This window comes from Poromitra crassiceps, assembly GCF_964638095.1.
Source record: "Poromitra crassiceps genome assembly, chromosome: 8".
Taxonomy (NCBI): domain Eukaryota; kingdom Metazoa; phylum Chordata; class Actinopteri; order Beryciformes; family Melamphaidae; genus Poromitra; species Poromitra crassiceps.
Genome location: NC_139629.1, coordinates 10,276,600 through 10,292,138, shown reverse-complemented (window position 1 = coordinate 10,292,138; position 15,539 = coordinate 10,276,600). Strand labels below are relative to the sequence as shown.

The 15,539-nt window shown below is 42.3% G+C and overlaps 1 protein-coding gene across 1 annotated transcript; it reads left to right on the top strand.

The window, feature by feature from the left end:
• The first annotated feature begins 1,970 nt into the window (after positions 1–1,970).
• On the top strand, positions 1,971–14,833 carry LOC310781022 (pyridoxal kinase-like). Its single transcript, XM_083641556.1, has 11 exons — positions 1,971–2,078; positions 3,075–3,129; positions 8,341–8,445; positions 8,795–8,878; positions 8,976–9,010; positions 9,911–9,996; positions 10,582–10,627; positions 11,524–11,635; positions 11,788–11,924; positions 12,232–12,298; positions 13,493–14,833. The coding sequence occupies exons 1-11, from the start codon at positions 1,998–2,000 to the stop codon at positions 13,603–13,605; spliced, it is 921 nt and encodes a 306-aa protein (XP_083497682.1). The 5' UTR covers positions 1,971–1,997; the 3' UTR covers positions 13,606–14,833.
• Positions 14,834–15,539: the final 706 nt, after the last annotated feature.

The following is a 15,539-nucleotide window of genomic DNA, read 5'->3' as shown; positions in this document are numbered from 1 at the left end:
ATCTGATGAATTGTCATAAATCCTTCCCTGCTGAGGTTATAAATTGGATGACTCTTGCTCACACCACAGCCAATCTAGACAGAACCTGCGGCAACATGGACCAGTTCAAGACATCATCAGTGATGTCCTAAGATGATTTTGGTCAATAATGATGTCACTGATGACATCACTGATGATGCCACAATGTCTATGACATCATCAGGACTTTGAACGTCACCAAGAGTCCTCCACATTAACAATGCCGCTGCCTGCTACAACAGACTCGTGAACACTTTATCGCGCTGGCCATATGCTAGGTTCCGACCTAGCCTTGTTTTATTGTATTGTCATTTTATTCTCAAATTTACACATTTTAAACAATGACACAACTTTAAACTGTGGAATAAGTAGGTCAGAACCTAGCAATGTCTATGACAGTGACATATAGTGCACCAACCGTGACATCATCAGTGATGTCGCTCATGTAATCTATTATGATATCACTGATGTCACTCATGTATTTTTTGACATCACTGATGATGTCAGTCGTGATTTATGACATCATATTGTGACATCATCAGTGATGTCATAATTATTTCTCACTTAAAGCAGCTACGAGCAACTTTTTCGATTGTTATTAAACAGTATAAATTTAATATCAATGCATCACATCTTACCTCTAATAGTCGACGAGACCAACGCAGAGTAGTCTCGCTTGAACCCCGAGTGAATCGGCCAGTGTAGTCTGTCTGTGGCCAGGGAAGATCAGGAAGTGAAATGAAACGGTTTGCAGCAGCCACTTCGGCCATAACCACAAAATAACTTCCAAAAAACCTGTTAGAATATAACGAGAGATGTTCGCGAGAGTCTGCGTGGCGTTCACATTGTTTATGCTGCGTTGCTAGGCAGCGCGAACGGGGTAGGCAGGCATCTGCGTTTCACTTCCGGGTTTCACTTCCGCGTTTCACTTCCGGGTAGCCGGGCCGGCGGTAAGGAGAGAGAGAGAGAGAGCCCCCTGTTGACGCGAGTTTAGACAGACACAGACTTAATAATCATCCAAGGGAGCAATCTCCGATACACACGGCTTTGGTCTCGTCGACTAAGATGTGATGCATTGATATTAAATTTATACTGTTTAATAACAATCGAAAAAGTTGCTCGTAGCTGCTTTAACATTGTGACATCAGTGATGTCACTCATGTCTATTGGATTTATGACATCACTGATGATGCCACTCATGTTTGGATTTATGACATCACTGATGATGTCACTCATGTATTTTGATTTATGACATCACATTGTGACATCTTCAGTGATGTCTTAAATCCCACATGTTGCACCCATGGCGCATTGTCTCCACCCTAGAAATTTAGTTGACTACCTTCCACCCATTGCGATATAAATTTTTTATGTCGATGCTTCCACCCTGCTAGGCTAGCCCATTCAATGTTTGTGCGCATCCAATAGGGGCGGGGCAAGGAAGTGGCGGTGCTAGGGAAGGAGCGAATGCTCTTGCTTCACTTGAACAGCACCTATGAACAGCACACGCATGCTGCATTCATGTTCCATGGTATATCCCCTTAAGCGAAAGCAATGAACTTGCAAGAGTTCGCCCGTTCAAATCTATGGTTGGATCAATACACCATGATCTCAGTTAAAGACAGAAATTTAAATTACAACAAGCTAACGTGAACGACATTCTCCACTAGGACGCTACTAGGAGTATCTACCATCTTTCTCTTGAGACTTGAACGCAGCGTGTGCGACTCTTGTTAGCTGTCCATGTAGCTGCCTGAATAAAAACGAAATCCAGAGCAGGAGGAGTAAAGTATCCTGGAAGTGTCAGCGGCACCGCTTCTTCTGCAGACTGTCCTTCAATGTCGGAGTTGTTCTCTCTCACGCCAAGTTACAGCGTGTGAGAGCCCCGTCGTCCATGCAGCCCCTCGTACCGCTTTGAATGCTCTATCCGGATTTGTTAACTTACGTTACATTTTGTTGTTTTGCTTCACCGTGTGGAGATGGAGTGTCGCGTGTTGTCTATTCAGAGTCATGTTGTCAGGGGATACGTCGGGAACAAGTCGGCTACATTCCCACTGCAGGTGAGCCACGTTACTGTTACTGGCTCTCTCAAACATGTCCAGTTCTGCACCGACAGACAGGGGAGGAGAGTTATCATGAATTATCAATGTTTGAGTGAGATTTTCAGTCTGGCTTGTTGTCTGGCTTCCTGAATTGTGACATGAGAGTATGCATGCGAGTTGTAGAATTGTTCGACTCCCCTGCAGATGTAACCCCCCCCCCCCCCCCTCCACTATATCTATCTATCTATCTATCTATCTATCTATCTATCTTATCTTATCTTATCTATCTATCTATCTATCTATCTATCTATCTATCTATCTGTCTGTCTGTCTGTCTGTCTGTCTGTCTGTCTGTCTGCCTGTCTGTGTCTGTCTGTCGGTCTTCCTGCCTATCTATCTATCTATCTATCTATCTATCTATCTATCTATCTATCTATCTATCTATTAGGTATAGTCAAAACACCAGGCAACACTTAATTCACTAAAATTTCAACTTGAAAATTATTCCCACTGGCCTATAATAAAGTGTTATTAACACAATCTTTCACCAATAACATACACCTTGGAGAGTGGTAGTAGGGGGGGGGGGGGGTAATCAACAATGAAAACTGTTAGTTGCACTTGTGTGGCCCTAGTGTGAAGTTGAACCAATTCTAAAAGTTAACACACTATTAGTGAAATCAACTGCTACTTGGTGTGTATTATTGGAAGGTGAATTTACCAGCAGACAATGTAGATTCATAAAAGGTCATATTCAATGGTCTACATTACAAGCTGTGCATTTACCAGATTATTTTAAGGGAGCTTCTTGTGACATTCTCTGCATATCAGAGAGGATAGGGCACATCTGGGTTAAAACTGTCATTGCCACACAAATTGCCCACTATGTACTTCCCACAGTACAACCAACATCAGACGCTCATTTATGGTATACTGTATGCAGTCATGTAGAAACACATGCACACTGCATTGTTCACTGTTTTAACACCTGCCTCATTATGGCTCCTTTCTCAGGTGCTGGGCTTTGAAGTGGACTCCATCAACTCTGTGCAATTCTCCAATCACACAGGTGGGCCGAGCTCTTCAATAGCCCTTTGTGTTTTATTAGGCTGCACAGGTAGAACTGCTGGTGAGTGGTGACTCATCAGCCCCCTTTACACAGCCTGTTCAAGCCGGCAATGTTGCGCTGTTCTTACGCCTCGCCTCCTGTGTCAAAGTCACAAATACAGAATGGGAAGGGGGGGGGGGGGGGGGTCATGTTGTTGCGCCTCTCGTTCCAGCAGTGGAGGTAGTAACTGCACCGAATCGACGTTTGTGTAAAAGGGTGAACTGGCAAGAGGGGAAGCTCATTCATAAAAATGACAAGAAGACTAAGGAGAAGTCTACCAGCTCTGAGATTGAAGTTCTTCTATCAGAAATAAGTCAACCAAAGCATAATATATATATATACATAATATTTCATTAATCTATCTATATATCATCATCATCGACATCATCATCATCAATATCAGTATATAAACTGTGATGTCATCCGTGATGTCATGAATCCCACTGTGAGCCGTATTTTTTAATTAGGCTAATTAGCTAATGATGTGATGTCATCAGTGATGTCATCATTGATGATGTTATTAGTGATGTTGTCAAAAGTGATGTCATAAGGGCCCGCGCACGCACACGCACACACACACACGCACACGCACACACACACACACACACACACACACACACACACACACACACACACACACACACACACACACACACACACACACACACACACACACACACACACACACACACACACACACACACACACACACACACACACACACACACACAAGGAGGCACTTGACTGACTGTCACCCCTCAAAGTGTGTGTCTGCGTGTGTTTGTGTGTGGTGGGGGTGGGTCTACCCATCTATCATAAATGGAGGCCCACTGGCCCAGTTTCACTCAGAGAAGAATCCCCCCTTTGTGCTTCGCCTTCTGCCCGGCTTAGGTGATAAACTCTGTGTCACATCTAACATGAGTTACAGAATAATGAAGGGGGACGTTTCTAAATTTTTATACCAAAATGTACTTTAAAGAGCAGTCTACTGCCATGCTAATGCAGAAAGCAAAGAAATAAACATCTAAGACAAGTCTAAACTGATGAAAAGAAGCAAATTTGGCAAAGCTAAATGCGGTACGAAACATTTTAAGGAATATTATTTGAAAAGTTCAGTTTTCTTTGACATCACACCTAACATTACCATTCAGTTCAATGGGATGAACAGTATCGATTAGTCGATCGACAGAAAATTGATCAACTATTTTGATAATCGATTCATTGTTTTGAGTGATTTCTTAAGAAAAAAAAGTCAAAATTCTGATTCCAGCTTCTTAAATGTGAATATTATCCCGTTTCTTTACTCCTCTGACAGTAAACTGAATATCTTTGGGTTGCGGACAAAACAAGACATTTGAGGACGTCATCTTGGTCTTTTGGGAAAGACATTTGTAACCATTTTCAGACATTTATAGATCAAACAACTACCGTAATTGAGAAAATAATCGACAGATCAATCGCTAATGAAAATAATCGTTAGTTGCAGCCCTAAATCTGATTATTTAATGTGACTTTACAGTACATAATGTGAGCCATATCGTGAATATGCATCACTGTTGCTAACAAAATGATTATTGTTGTGATATTGATTTAAACCATGTCTCCCAACCCTAATGTAGATGCGTCTTACACTGTTATGTATCATCAACATGTGATGTTCAATGTTTTGCATTGTCAGTGGAGAGATTGGTATCTCTGCTGCACTGATTAAAAGTGCTAACTTTAACTTTTTCACTGTTTAACTTTAACACTGTTGAAGTGTTTGGGGTGGATTCTGCTTGTGATATGCAGTGACATGTGACAACAATGCACAGAAGAGTTAGTCACAGTTCAGTACTCTTTGGACTTTGACATATTGTCTGTGAAGTTAGAAAGAGAGAATTCAGATACTGTTGTTTAACTCGACGTGAATAGGCTTTCAAAAAACTTGCCGTTCAGAGAGCTCACACACACTCAGCAGTAGTTACACTTTAATTTTATATTTTAACTTCAGGGCATTTGGTATCTATGTCCCTAAAAATCTGAAAATATCTCAAACAATCTTAATTGAAGGATTGAAAAAGTATCAATGTCTTAAATCCACTACATCACTCTTATTAATCCAGAACAGTACAATATGCATCCTATCTGTTTTACTAAACACAGATGGACTTGGTACAGTTTCAGAACTTTTATTATCTGTGTTTATCAGTCAGTAATTAGTCTTCTCACACACACAAACTAACAAGTAGGATACTTCTCTATAATAACCTTTGAGCAGTGACCCAACCTGGGCGCTTTTTGTTTTTGTTTTATCTTTTACATTAAATAAAAAAATAAAAAATAAACAAACATAAATAAAAAATAATAATAACTGCTGTAACAGTGAAAATGCTGCAACATGTTTCAGATGCTGTGTTAGTGACTGTGTAAAATAAAAAGTGATCTGAGAACGTATTATTTGGCCGCCATATTTTTTATGGGGTCGGAGGTTGGACACAAAACATTTTTGAGATTTTCAACTGGGCCCTGAGTTGGAAAAGGCTGGGACCTGCTGCTTTAGAGGTTATTTAGCCTGGTGTTCAGACTGCATCGTCAATTCATAAACTAATTTCCTCTTCGTCTGAGATTGCGCTAACTTCAGAGCATTTCTATGAGGGGGGCGGGCTTCGGTCTTCCCTAACCAATCACTAGAGAGCACTGCACTAGTAGTAGTCATGCATAACATAAACAGACGCAGCAGCAGGCATCTCTACTTTGGCTACTAAATTTGGCAGTTGTAAAACCATGATTATATCAACGAGCAACGGATTGTCAAAACTAATTTGACCATCGATGAAAAACGTGACTTGGACATAGCAAGCAATGTGCAATGAGCAAATTGATAAATTACAAACATCACCATTATTTCATTTAGAAGAAGTTAACAATCAGAGAATGTAGAAGAATGCCTGTTTTGATCATGGTTTCTCTTATCTCTCTACCTGCAATACAGACAGTCATGGAATTCTGGACAAAATCATATCTGACAATAAACAATATTCTCTGATTTGGGTCCAAGAGACAAAATCTTTGTGGCCTTAATGTGGACTAAATTAGGGGTCGTCGTTGATATGAAAAAGGTTGAGAATCTGGTGTACAGAAATCCAAGCTCATGCTGTTTTTAAGCAAATAGGCTCGAGGCGATAGAGACTGGCAATTTCTCCATTAGTCGAGTCCCATATGTGTGGTGGTCTGGGAGAAACCCTTCAGAGTTCACATGTTGCTGCTACACATTGTTGGCAATGAGCCAAAGTAGGTCGAAAACAAGTGTTGCAGGTATTTTGAGTGATTTGTTCACTTTCATCTCTGTAGTACATCATGGTGAATCATCATAAAATAAAAAAGAAAGGTATTTATTTTATGGTTTTGGTAGAATACACATATTATGCACATATTATATACCAGTGATACTCAACTTGCGGCCCGGGGGCCAGATGCGGCCTGCGATAGGGTGCTGAGTGGCCCCCTGACCATTTTCTAATTCACAATGAAACTAATGTTAAATAAAGTTGGACTGAGCTCCAGCTAAATTGTCAAATATAGCCATTAGGGGTGGGAATCACCAGATGCCCACGATACAATACTAAAACGATACTTGAGTCACGATACGATAGTATTGCAATATTGCCGATATTGCGATATATTGAATATTGCGATATATTGAATATTACGATATTTCTATATATTGTCTAACTCCTTTTCCTACCTTTTCCTTGACCTCACCGGAAAGTAAAACATGGAGTGTGTTTTTGTTTTGTTTTGTTTTTGCCCCACATGTAGGCTACATTATCAGATGTAGGCTGCGCTTCGGGCAGATGCCCGGTGGCCTGGCATGGCATGGCCTGCAAATTTTTTTTTTTTTTTATCGATACTTGGTGTCCAAATATCGATACAATATCGCCAGGCAAAAATCGCGATACTATGGTGTATCGATTTTCTCCCCCACCCCTAATAGCCATCTGCTTGCCGCCCAGGCACTTACAGTATATGTACTTACTAAGTAACTTAACTTAACATAGCTAACTAACTATCCTGTGTGCAAAGAATTGTCAGACTAAACTAACGGCCCAAAAACCTACAATCCGCTACAGAAAAATGAATATGAATGTCTGTTTATTGACTGGCCCCTGGCCTCCTGTCATTTTACAAAAGTGGCACCTGGGCAAAAAGTTATTATCCCTGTTCTATACCTTAGCAGAGATGGAAGTGTTTGCCCTCTTTCTCCCCTCTACTTTGGGGGGCCAGAAACGGGCCTCAACACAGACTGAAAGGGATGCCTGTGTCCTGGTTGACAGCGTCCCCCCTTTTCTTTCTCCGGCTTGCACCATTTAACCCCGAATAAACCTTCCGGGCTCTATTGACGGCCAACGACCGAAAACAAGATGGACACACACACACACACACACACACACACACACACACACACACACACACACACACACACACACACACACACACACACACACACACACACACACACACACACACACACACACACACACACACACACACACACACACACACACACACACACACACACACACACACACGGGTCTGTTGTGAGTGCACAGAGTTCTCAGATTTGACCTTGTGCCAGCGAGCGTGCCTCCTGCAGCGACAGCCTGTGGGAAAGTAGAAGAACAAACACGCTGTGGGTAGAAGAGAGCATGCACTTCTCAATTCCAGACGCACTTTTCAGACGATTAACGTTTGCTTTTTTTATCACAGATCGATCGACTAGATGTGGGATTACAGCAGTGCCATTTAATCCCAACGCTCAACGTAATATGCTGCAGAATGTCTAAGTTCCTGTTAGAATTAGTTTGTGGTTTCATAAGTTTCTGCACGAATGTGTCTCTAGCCCCTGTGGTGAAAACACATTCCTCAGATATTTTGGCACTTGAACCCGTGGATTATATTTGTAGGCGCTCCGCAGGTGTTTGAGCGAATAGATTTCAATTTAGCGAATGGAGTCCACCCCCATAAAGGCGCACAAGTCAGGTTTTCACTGTCTCATTGCACAAAATGGCCATAATAGGATCTGTATTAGGTTTGGTAGGTTTGTTCAACTTAAAAGCTTTTAAAAAGTCTCAAATTTGTCTTTCTGAAACCAGTGGTTTGACTCCTTCCCTTTGACTCCGTGTATTCCAGGCTATGCCCACTGGAAGGGGCAAGTATTGACGGCGGAGGAGCTGAGTGTGCTTTACGAAGGCATCAAGCTCAATAATGTCAACCGCTATGACTACGTCCTTACAGGTGAGTTACCACTATGATGACTACGTCCTTACAGGTGAGTTACGGGAGCGTAGGCCATTGACTGTAGATAAATATGGACTTGGACAACGCTAAGTTGCACGCCCCCTTTTGGCCAGTTTCATGCAAGTTTTTTCACAACTTTTTGAGATATCCTGCTGACAAACAGACATACAGAGGAGAAAACATAACCTCCCAGCCAAATGGGCGAAAGGTAACAAGATAATGGACTATAAGTGGAATGTTGATGAAATCCTGATACTGTACCATTGATTACTGCATTATGTTTTGAAGCGCTATAATGTAATTTCTGTGATGTTGTCTTCCTTCTCCTTGCCTCCTCTTCCACAAGGCTACAGCAGGGACACGTCCTTCTTGGAGATGGTGGTCGACATTGTTCAGGAGCTGAAGGAGGCCAATCCCAGCTTGGTGTATGGTCAGTATAAGATGGCTCCATCCGATCTAAATTTAATTTTTATGGAATGCAAATCCATAGTTTGATTTTGTCCTCTCACTGTCATGTTTTTCCTCAGTTTGCGATCCAGTTATGGGAGACCAGGGTGTTATGGTGAGCATCTTACAGTCATTTTTTTTTCTTCTTCTCCTCCTCCTCCTCCTCCTCCTATCACTGTGTATTTAATTTGGGGGGATGGAGGCATCACAATTCAAAGATTACCATTCAGTATCCCAAGCAAAGAGGATTCAGTCTATAAAACTGACATTTTGTTAAGTCAAGTCAAGTCAAGTCAAGTTTATTTATATAGCCCTAATTCACAAGCATGTCTCAGAGGGCTTCACAGAAAGTATGTCTAGCTGATTCTAGCTGACACAACAGTAACAAGAATATACAGAATAAAGATAACATTTGAACAATTGATAATATAGAAAATATAGAAATGAAGAGAGAGCAGAGGAGAGAGCAGGAGAAGGGGGAAGAGCAGGGGGAATGTGAGAGAGTGATGGGGTGGGGAGGGAATGGGAGATGTTGGAGGGTATAGGAGGTGGGGAAGGAGCAAGAGGAGAGAGCAGGAGAGGGGAAGGGGGAGGGGTGTGGGGGAGAAGAGAGCAGGGGGAGGGAGGAGGTGGGGAGAGAATGAGAAATATAGACGCACATCTTGCAAACGGACATATGTCAATTTCTGTTAGATGGGGACTTAAGTTGCCTCCTATCCTTTTAACAAGTATAATTTGTATAATTTCTCCATCCAAATGATATTGCACTTTGGAATGTCATGTTGTTGTTTACATTCTAGCAGCCAATGCCATCGCTAGAAATATTTCTGGCTCAGAAATAGACATAATTCTGCCCATTCTTTGTTGTCATTGAACTTTTATTTATCACATTGTATCGTGGTTGTATGGAATCATGAAGGCCATATTGTGTATTGAATCATATGGTGAGATCATTTAGCTTGTCCCGTCCCTAGTAAATACCTCAAGAAACTCTTGTATTTGTTCCCTATTTCAGTACGTCCCAGAAGCCCTGCTGCCAGTCTACAGGGACAAAGTAGTACCAGTGGCTGACATCCTCACCCCCAACCAGTTTGAAGCAGAGTGAGTGCACATTATGATTATTACACCAAAATACATATTACAATAGAGTGAATAGACTAAATGATTTTTGGACATGGACAATACAATGATTCGATAAAAAAATATTCCAAAGTCCTGTTTATATTACTCTCTATCAAATACTTTGTCTGAAGTTGATTTACCTCTATGAAACATTCTGTCTCTTAAAGTTCCTCTTTATGGAATGACATGTTTGCTAGTGAATAGTTGGGCTGCAACTAACAATTATTTTCATTCTCGATTAATCGATTAGTTGTTTTGGTCTATAAAATGTCAGAAAATTGTGAAAAATCAGTGTTTCCCAAAGCCCAAGATGGCGTCCTCAAATGTCTTGTTTTGTCCACAACCCAAAGATATTCAGTTTACTGTCATAGAGGAGTAAAGTAACCAGAAAATATTCACATTTAAGAAGCTGGAATCAGAGATTTATGGCTTTTTCCCCCCTTAAAAAATTGTTATGATCAAAATAGATTGCGATTAATTTAATAGTTGACAACTCATCGATTAATCGTTGCCTTTTTGTCATCTGTGCCTGCACTGTGTCTAACCACTGAATGTTTCTCTTAGGCTATTAACTGGGAGAAAAATCACAACAGAGAAAGATGCTATTGAGGTAAGTATCATCATTATTTCCCAGTGTTCTGTGCTTGGGTTTGGTCCGTGACACCAAGCAGCAGAAAGCTTGAGGAAATGAAGGATGCGGCACTCTTTCAGTTGACACCTTCCATGCTAAAGGTGTTACTTCACAGACTTTGTCACAGAAGCCTCAGTGAAGCCCCAGACACACCAAGCCCACAGTCGGCCGTCGGCCATGTCTGGGCGTCTGTCGCACTAGTCTAGTATTTGCGGTGTGTCCCGCACGGTTGGCTCTAGTCTGCTTTGACGGCGGCTTTTCCGGCTGCGGGTGGTTGGCGAGAGCAATCACTCTGATTGGCTGGTCAGGGGTAGAGAAATCACTCTGATTGGCTGGCCAGGGGTAGTGAAGCAGGACTCAGGAGAGAGGGCACACACAAAACGCTCTGCTCATTTTACAAATTTATCTCACCTGATAATTTCATTACGCGGATATTTTCACGACGTGGCTTTGGGAAAGTCGCTCTCGCCTCTCGCTGCATGATCACCCATTTAGTTATTTTTTCACCTCCGCCTCTTCCTTTCAACAGAAGACCAGACAAGGGCTGACGTATACGCCAGTGTCATTTGCAACGTTTTTTCAGACTTATTCTCGATTAGAAGCAGCTATATTACGAAGCCGTTTAAGTGAGCGGAATGGTATGCAAACGCTACTTTCTCTTGAATGTTTCATGAATGAGGTCTCATGCAGGCGGAGAACGTACGTGCTAGCTGCCCCGTTGGCTGTCGTGTTTGTGGTGTGTTCAAATGCAACTTTGTGGCTCCGACACAGACGTGACGTGAGGTGACGTATCGGTCGGCATCTATTTGCCGCTAGTCCTTTCACGTGTTTTCAGCGTGTCAGCCCCTTAACAGTGATCCCCTCCTGTTCTCCAGGTGATGGACTTGCTTCATCAGATGGGCCCAGAGACCGTGGTCCTCACCAGTTCAGACCTGCCCTCCAAACATGGGGACCAGTTCCTGGTGGCCCTAGGGAGCCAAAAGAAAGGTAAAATGCAGGGCTGCTGTTGGTGTTACAAACTGTAGCACAGTTATCTAGACTCTCCCGCCTATATGCTTACAGTCTGTGTCAGTGCACAGTTTAGCAATACCAACCAGGTAGTGGCATACCAGTAACCAGTAAGCTTGTCCTCCCTGTAGTGACACCAGATGGGACCAACACCAGCCAGAAGATCCGCATGGAAATCCCCAAAGTAGATGCTGTGTTTGTGGGGACAGGAGACCTGTTTGCTGCCATGCTGCTGGCCTGGACTCACCACCACCCCAAAGACCTGAAGGTCAGAAGCACACCACTCCTCTCAGTCAATCAGCTAACATAGCATACACCATTTGAAGCTTACATCTAAAGTACTTCATGCTGTTGTACTCCACTGTGAAAACCTCATACGTTTTTTCATGTTTCATGTTTTCAGCTAGACCACCACCATAATGAAATTGAAACCTTTACTTATTTCTCAATGCTGTTATAGAGCTGTCAAATCAATTGCCACACTGCTTGCTAAAATATTTCCACTGTTCAAAATTATTTCCAGATGATTTACTGTAATATTATGAATGGCTTATTCTTCCTTCTGTTGATCTCAGGTTGCCTGTGAAAAGACCGTTTCTGTCATGCACCATGTCATCAAGAGGACCATTACTTACGCCAATGGTATTGTGTGTGTGTGTGTGTGTGTGTGTGTGACCTATGTTTTCTAAATCTTTAATTATTTAAGTGTTTGTTAGGCTAGGCCAAGCAAAGATTTTGTATACACATTTTGTAATATCTCCTCCATGGATCAAGGTTCAAGTTTATTAATTGTCCCAAAAGGGCAATTTGTGTTGCAGCAAGCATAAAACCACATAATATCACATATAAAAAACATAAAAACAAACAATACAAGTAAACATGGGCAGCAGTTTACAGTTAAGTGAACACCATAACCCCTCGGCACCACGGCACTTCAAGCTAATCAATGCTACAATGGTGCTATTGTATCTACTGCAAATACTGAAGCATTGGGCCAGTCAACATAAACAACGGCAACAGCAACATAAATACATGACTTCCTCCTCTCTACAGTGTTCAAAGCTCTAATGGAGACAGAGACAAGAGTTTTTGTACCAGTTTTTTTGTGGCCAAGGGGACACTCTGAGCTAAGAGGATGGACACCATCTGAGCGGATGGACATAGCTTTTTGTAAGCACCCGCTTATTAAAAATGTGATCCAAACTACTGAGTTAAACTCCGGCTATCTTAGAAGCCACTTTCATAATCTTCCCGAGGGAGTTCTTGTCTTTGATGCAAAGATTGCTAGACCAACAAACAATAGAAAAGGAAATAACAGACAAACGTACTCCGTCTACACGAGCATGCGCCACGAGCATGCGCCACGAGCATGCGCCGTGGCGCATGCGCCACGAGCATGCGCCACGAGCATGCACCATGAGCATGCCACTCCACATTGCCATCTCACAATTTAGCTTTTGATCTAAATCTGATTGAAAATCAACTGTGTCTAGAGGAAGTCACAAGATAACTGTTTCTCAGATAACTACATGTAAAAATCCACCAACATTTCTGTATGGGAGAGATGGCAGGCTGGAAAATGTTCTTAAACAGGGTTTGCACAAGGTCCATAAAGTAAAGTACTTAAAATCCTTGAATTTAACTTACTTAGTGTTTGGCAAAATGCAAGACAAGTCAAAAGAAGACCAATGGTACCAATTGGTGGTTGTTAAAAAGCAGTAAGGTTTACGGAAATGTTTCTTACCTTTGTGTGACGTCCTTCTGAACAGAAGAATGGTGCTGTAAAAAGTCATTGAATAGATGTAACATTGTCTGTATGAACCCTGTCTCCTCCAGAAATGGCTGGCCCCGGGAAGAGGCCCAACCCCGCCCAGCTGGAGCTGAGGATGGTTCAGAGCAAAGCCGACATCGAGAATCCTGCCATCGTAGTCGAGGCTACGCTTTTATAGAAGCCCGCTGACGTCCAGGACTGATCTGTGTGTACTGTGCGTTTGTGTCGTGCGGGTCTGCTGGGCAGTCAGCCAAACACATGTAGGGTTTTCACATCACAAGCTGTCATGTGTTTTCTGCCTTATAGGATCTCTTGGGCCCCGTTTACAGGACAACGGTGTCTGCATAATACGGCCAACTTTTGTTGCGTTTAGGCCTTTTGTTCACATGACAACGGCGTTTCGGGGACCTGAAAATGCAAACTTTTGAAACCAGAGTGAAATCTTTTTAAAACGCCACCCTTACCATCACGGTGTGAACTGGCATTACGCAATTAGTGGTAAAACTGTGACGACATGACCCCACTTCGCGATTGGCTATTATGTTTTCAGCCTAATAGGCATGCGCGAATAGAACAACAAGAACAATGGTGGCCCACCGAGCTGTGTTTGTGCTGCAGACTCTGCTGAGTTTACAGCAAAGTCTAGATTGGCTGCACCATTATTACTTCATTATCCGTCCAGACAAAATGATCTCTTTTCGAGCATGCTTTCGCGATGTTTGTTTGTACCTGCCGTGCTGTAGAGGGAAGAGTTTGTACGCAGGGATGTGGTGTTATTCTGTGGTGTTGAATTGCAAAGTTACACCACCACCAGGCCCGTAGCCAGGGTTTGAGAAATACCAAGGTCATTTTAGCGCGGCGTGGGGGGCCCAGGGGGGGCTATGCCCTCCCGGATAGAAAATTTTGTCCATTTTAAAGTAAAATGCTTCAATCTGGTGCACTTTGAGAGCAAAATGAAGAGGCTAGATCTATAAAGAACTACGGTATATACATCATGTTAGATTAATATCCTCTTTACTGTGCTGTTGCTTTAAAATGATACAAAAAATAAATGTCTCCCCATATGATATAATTTATATTCTGCATACAGGTCACATGGCAGAATACTGCTCAATTAAATACAATGGCCCATCTACACAAACATCACTTACAGGGGAGTTACTTACCCATTCACTTCAATAGAACTGTCCCCAAAGTCTAGCCCCAATCTAGCCTCAATGCAAAATCTGAATGTTGTGAGTTATCTCTCTTCCTTCTATAGCACACAGAAAGGAGGCAAATTGTTGCATTTCCGATCAACTGTCGCATTAAAACATCAATGACAGATTAATAGATCTGGGGACCGGGGCTATTTAAAAAAAAAAAAAAAAAAATTTGGTGTGGAAAATACCGAGGTCATGACCTCGGTGTCCTCAATGGTAGCTACGGGCCTGACCACCACCTAGGTACTGGCCTGGCATACATACTACAGCGTTTTCAATCGTGTGTGTGTGTCTGTGTCTGTCTGTCTGTCTGTGTGGATTGAAAGCCCAAGCCACAACAATAGCTTACCGTTTTATGCGGAGGCCGTTACTGTCTAAACAGGCCTTTAGGGAGCATAGCTACCTTTTCATGACAGGTCAGCAGTCCTGCACACACACACATACTGGATCACTGCCATATCTGTGTCTGTACGATGGCCTGTGTTGACATCATTTACCCTCTAGGGAAATAAGTGGGACACTAGCCAACTACGTGTAAGCTAGTTTAGGTGTCTCCTAAGTGTACTTGAATCCTCCTTCACATAGTGAAAACTAATGATACTGTACAAACACTGATCTTTGTTAAGAATGCGGAAAGACAACGATGGGTGCAAGTCATTATCAGAGGTGGGGACTCAAGTCAGGACTTGAGTTACAATTTTGATTGCTTAAAACCTGACTTGGTGCAAGAAGAGAAGACTTGACTTGCATTCTGGTGTTTTGGGACTTGACCTGTACTTTGATGACTTGAAAATATTTCTAGTCTTGAGTGAAAGGGATGAGATTTGTTCCAGCAGACGACTGAATTTAAATTCTGCTTTCTGAATTTGTGTGGAATGATTGAATTGATTGACATTGAAAATGATTATAG

Excerpts from the sequence above, each read along its gene's own strand:
- LOC310781022 (XM_083641556.1), top strand. The coding sequence starts at position 1,998 with ATGGAGTGTCGCGTGTTGTCTATTCAGAGTCATGTTGTCAGGGGATAC. Across the intron at positions 8,446-8,794 it reads CTATGACTACGTCCTTACAG|GCTACAGCAGGGACACGTCC; the intron begins GTGAGTTACCAC and ends CTCTTCCACAAG. Across the intron at positions 11,636-11,787 it reads CCTAGGGAGCCAAAAGAAAG|TGACACCAGATGGGACCAAC; the intron begins GTAAAATGCAGG and ends TCCTCCCTGTAG.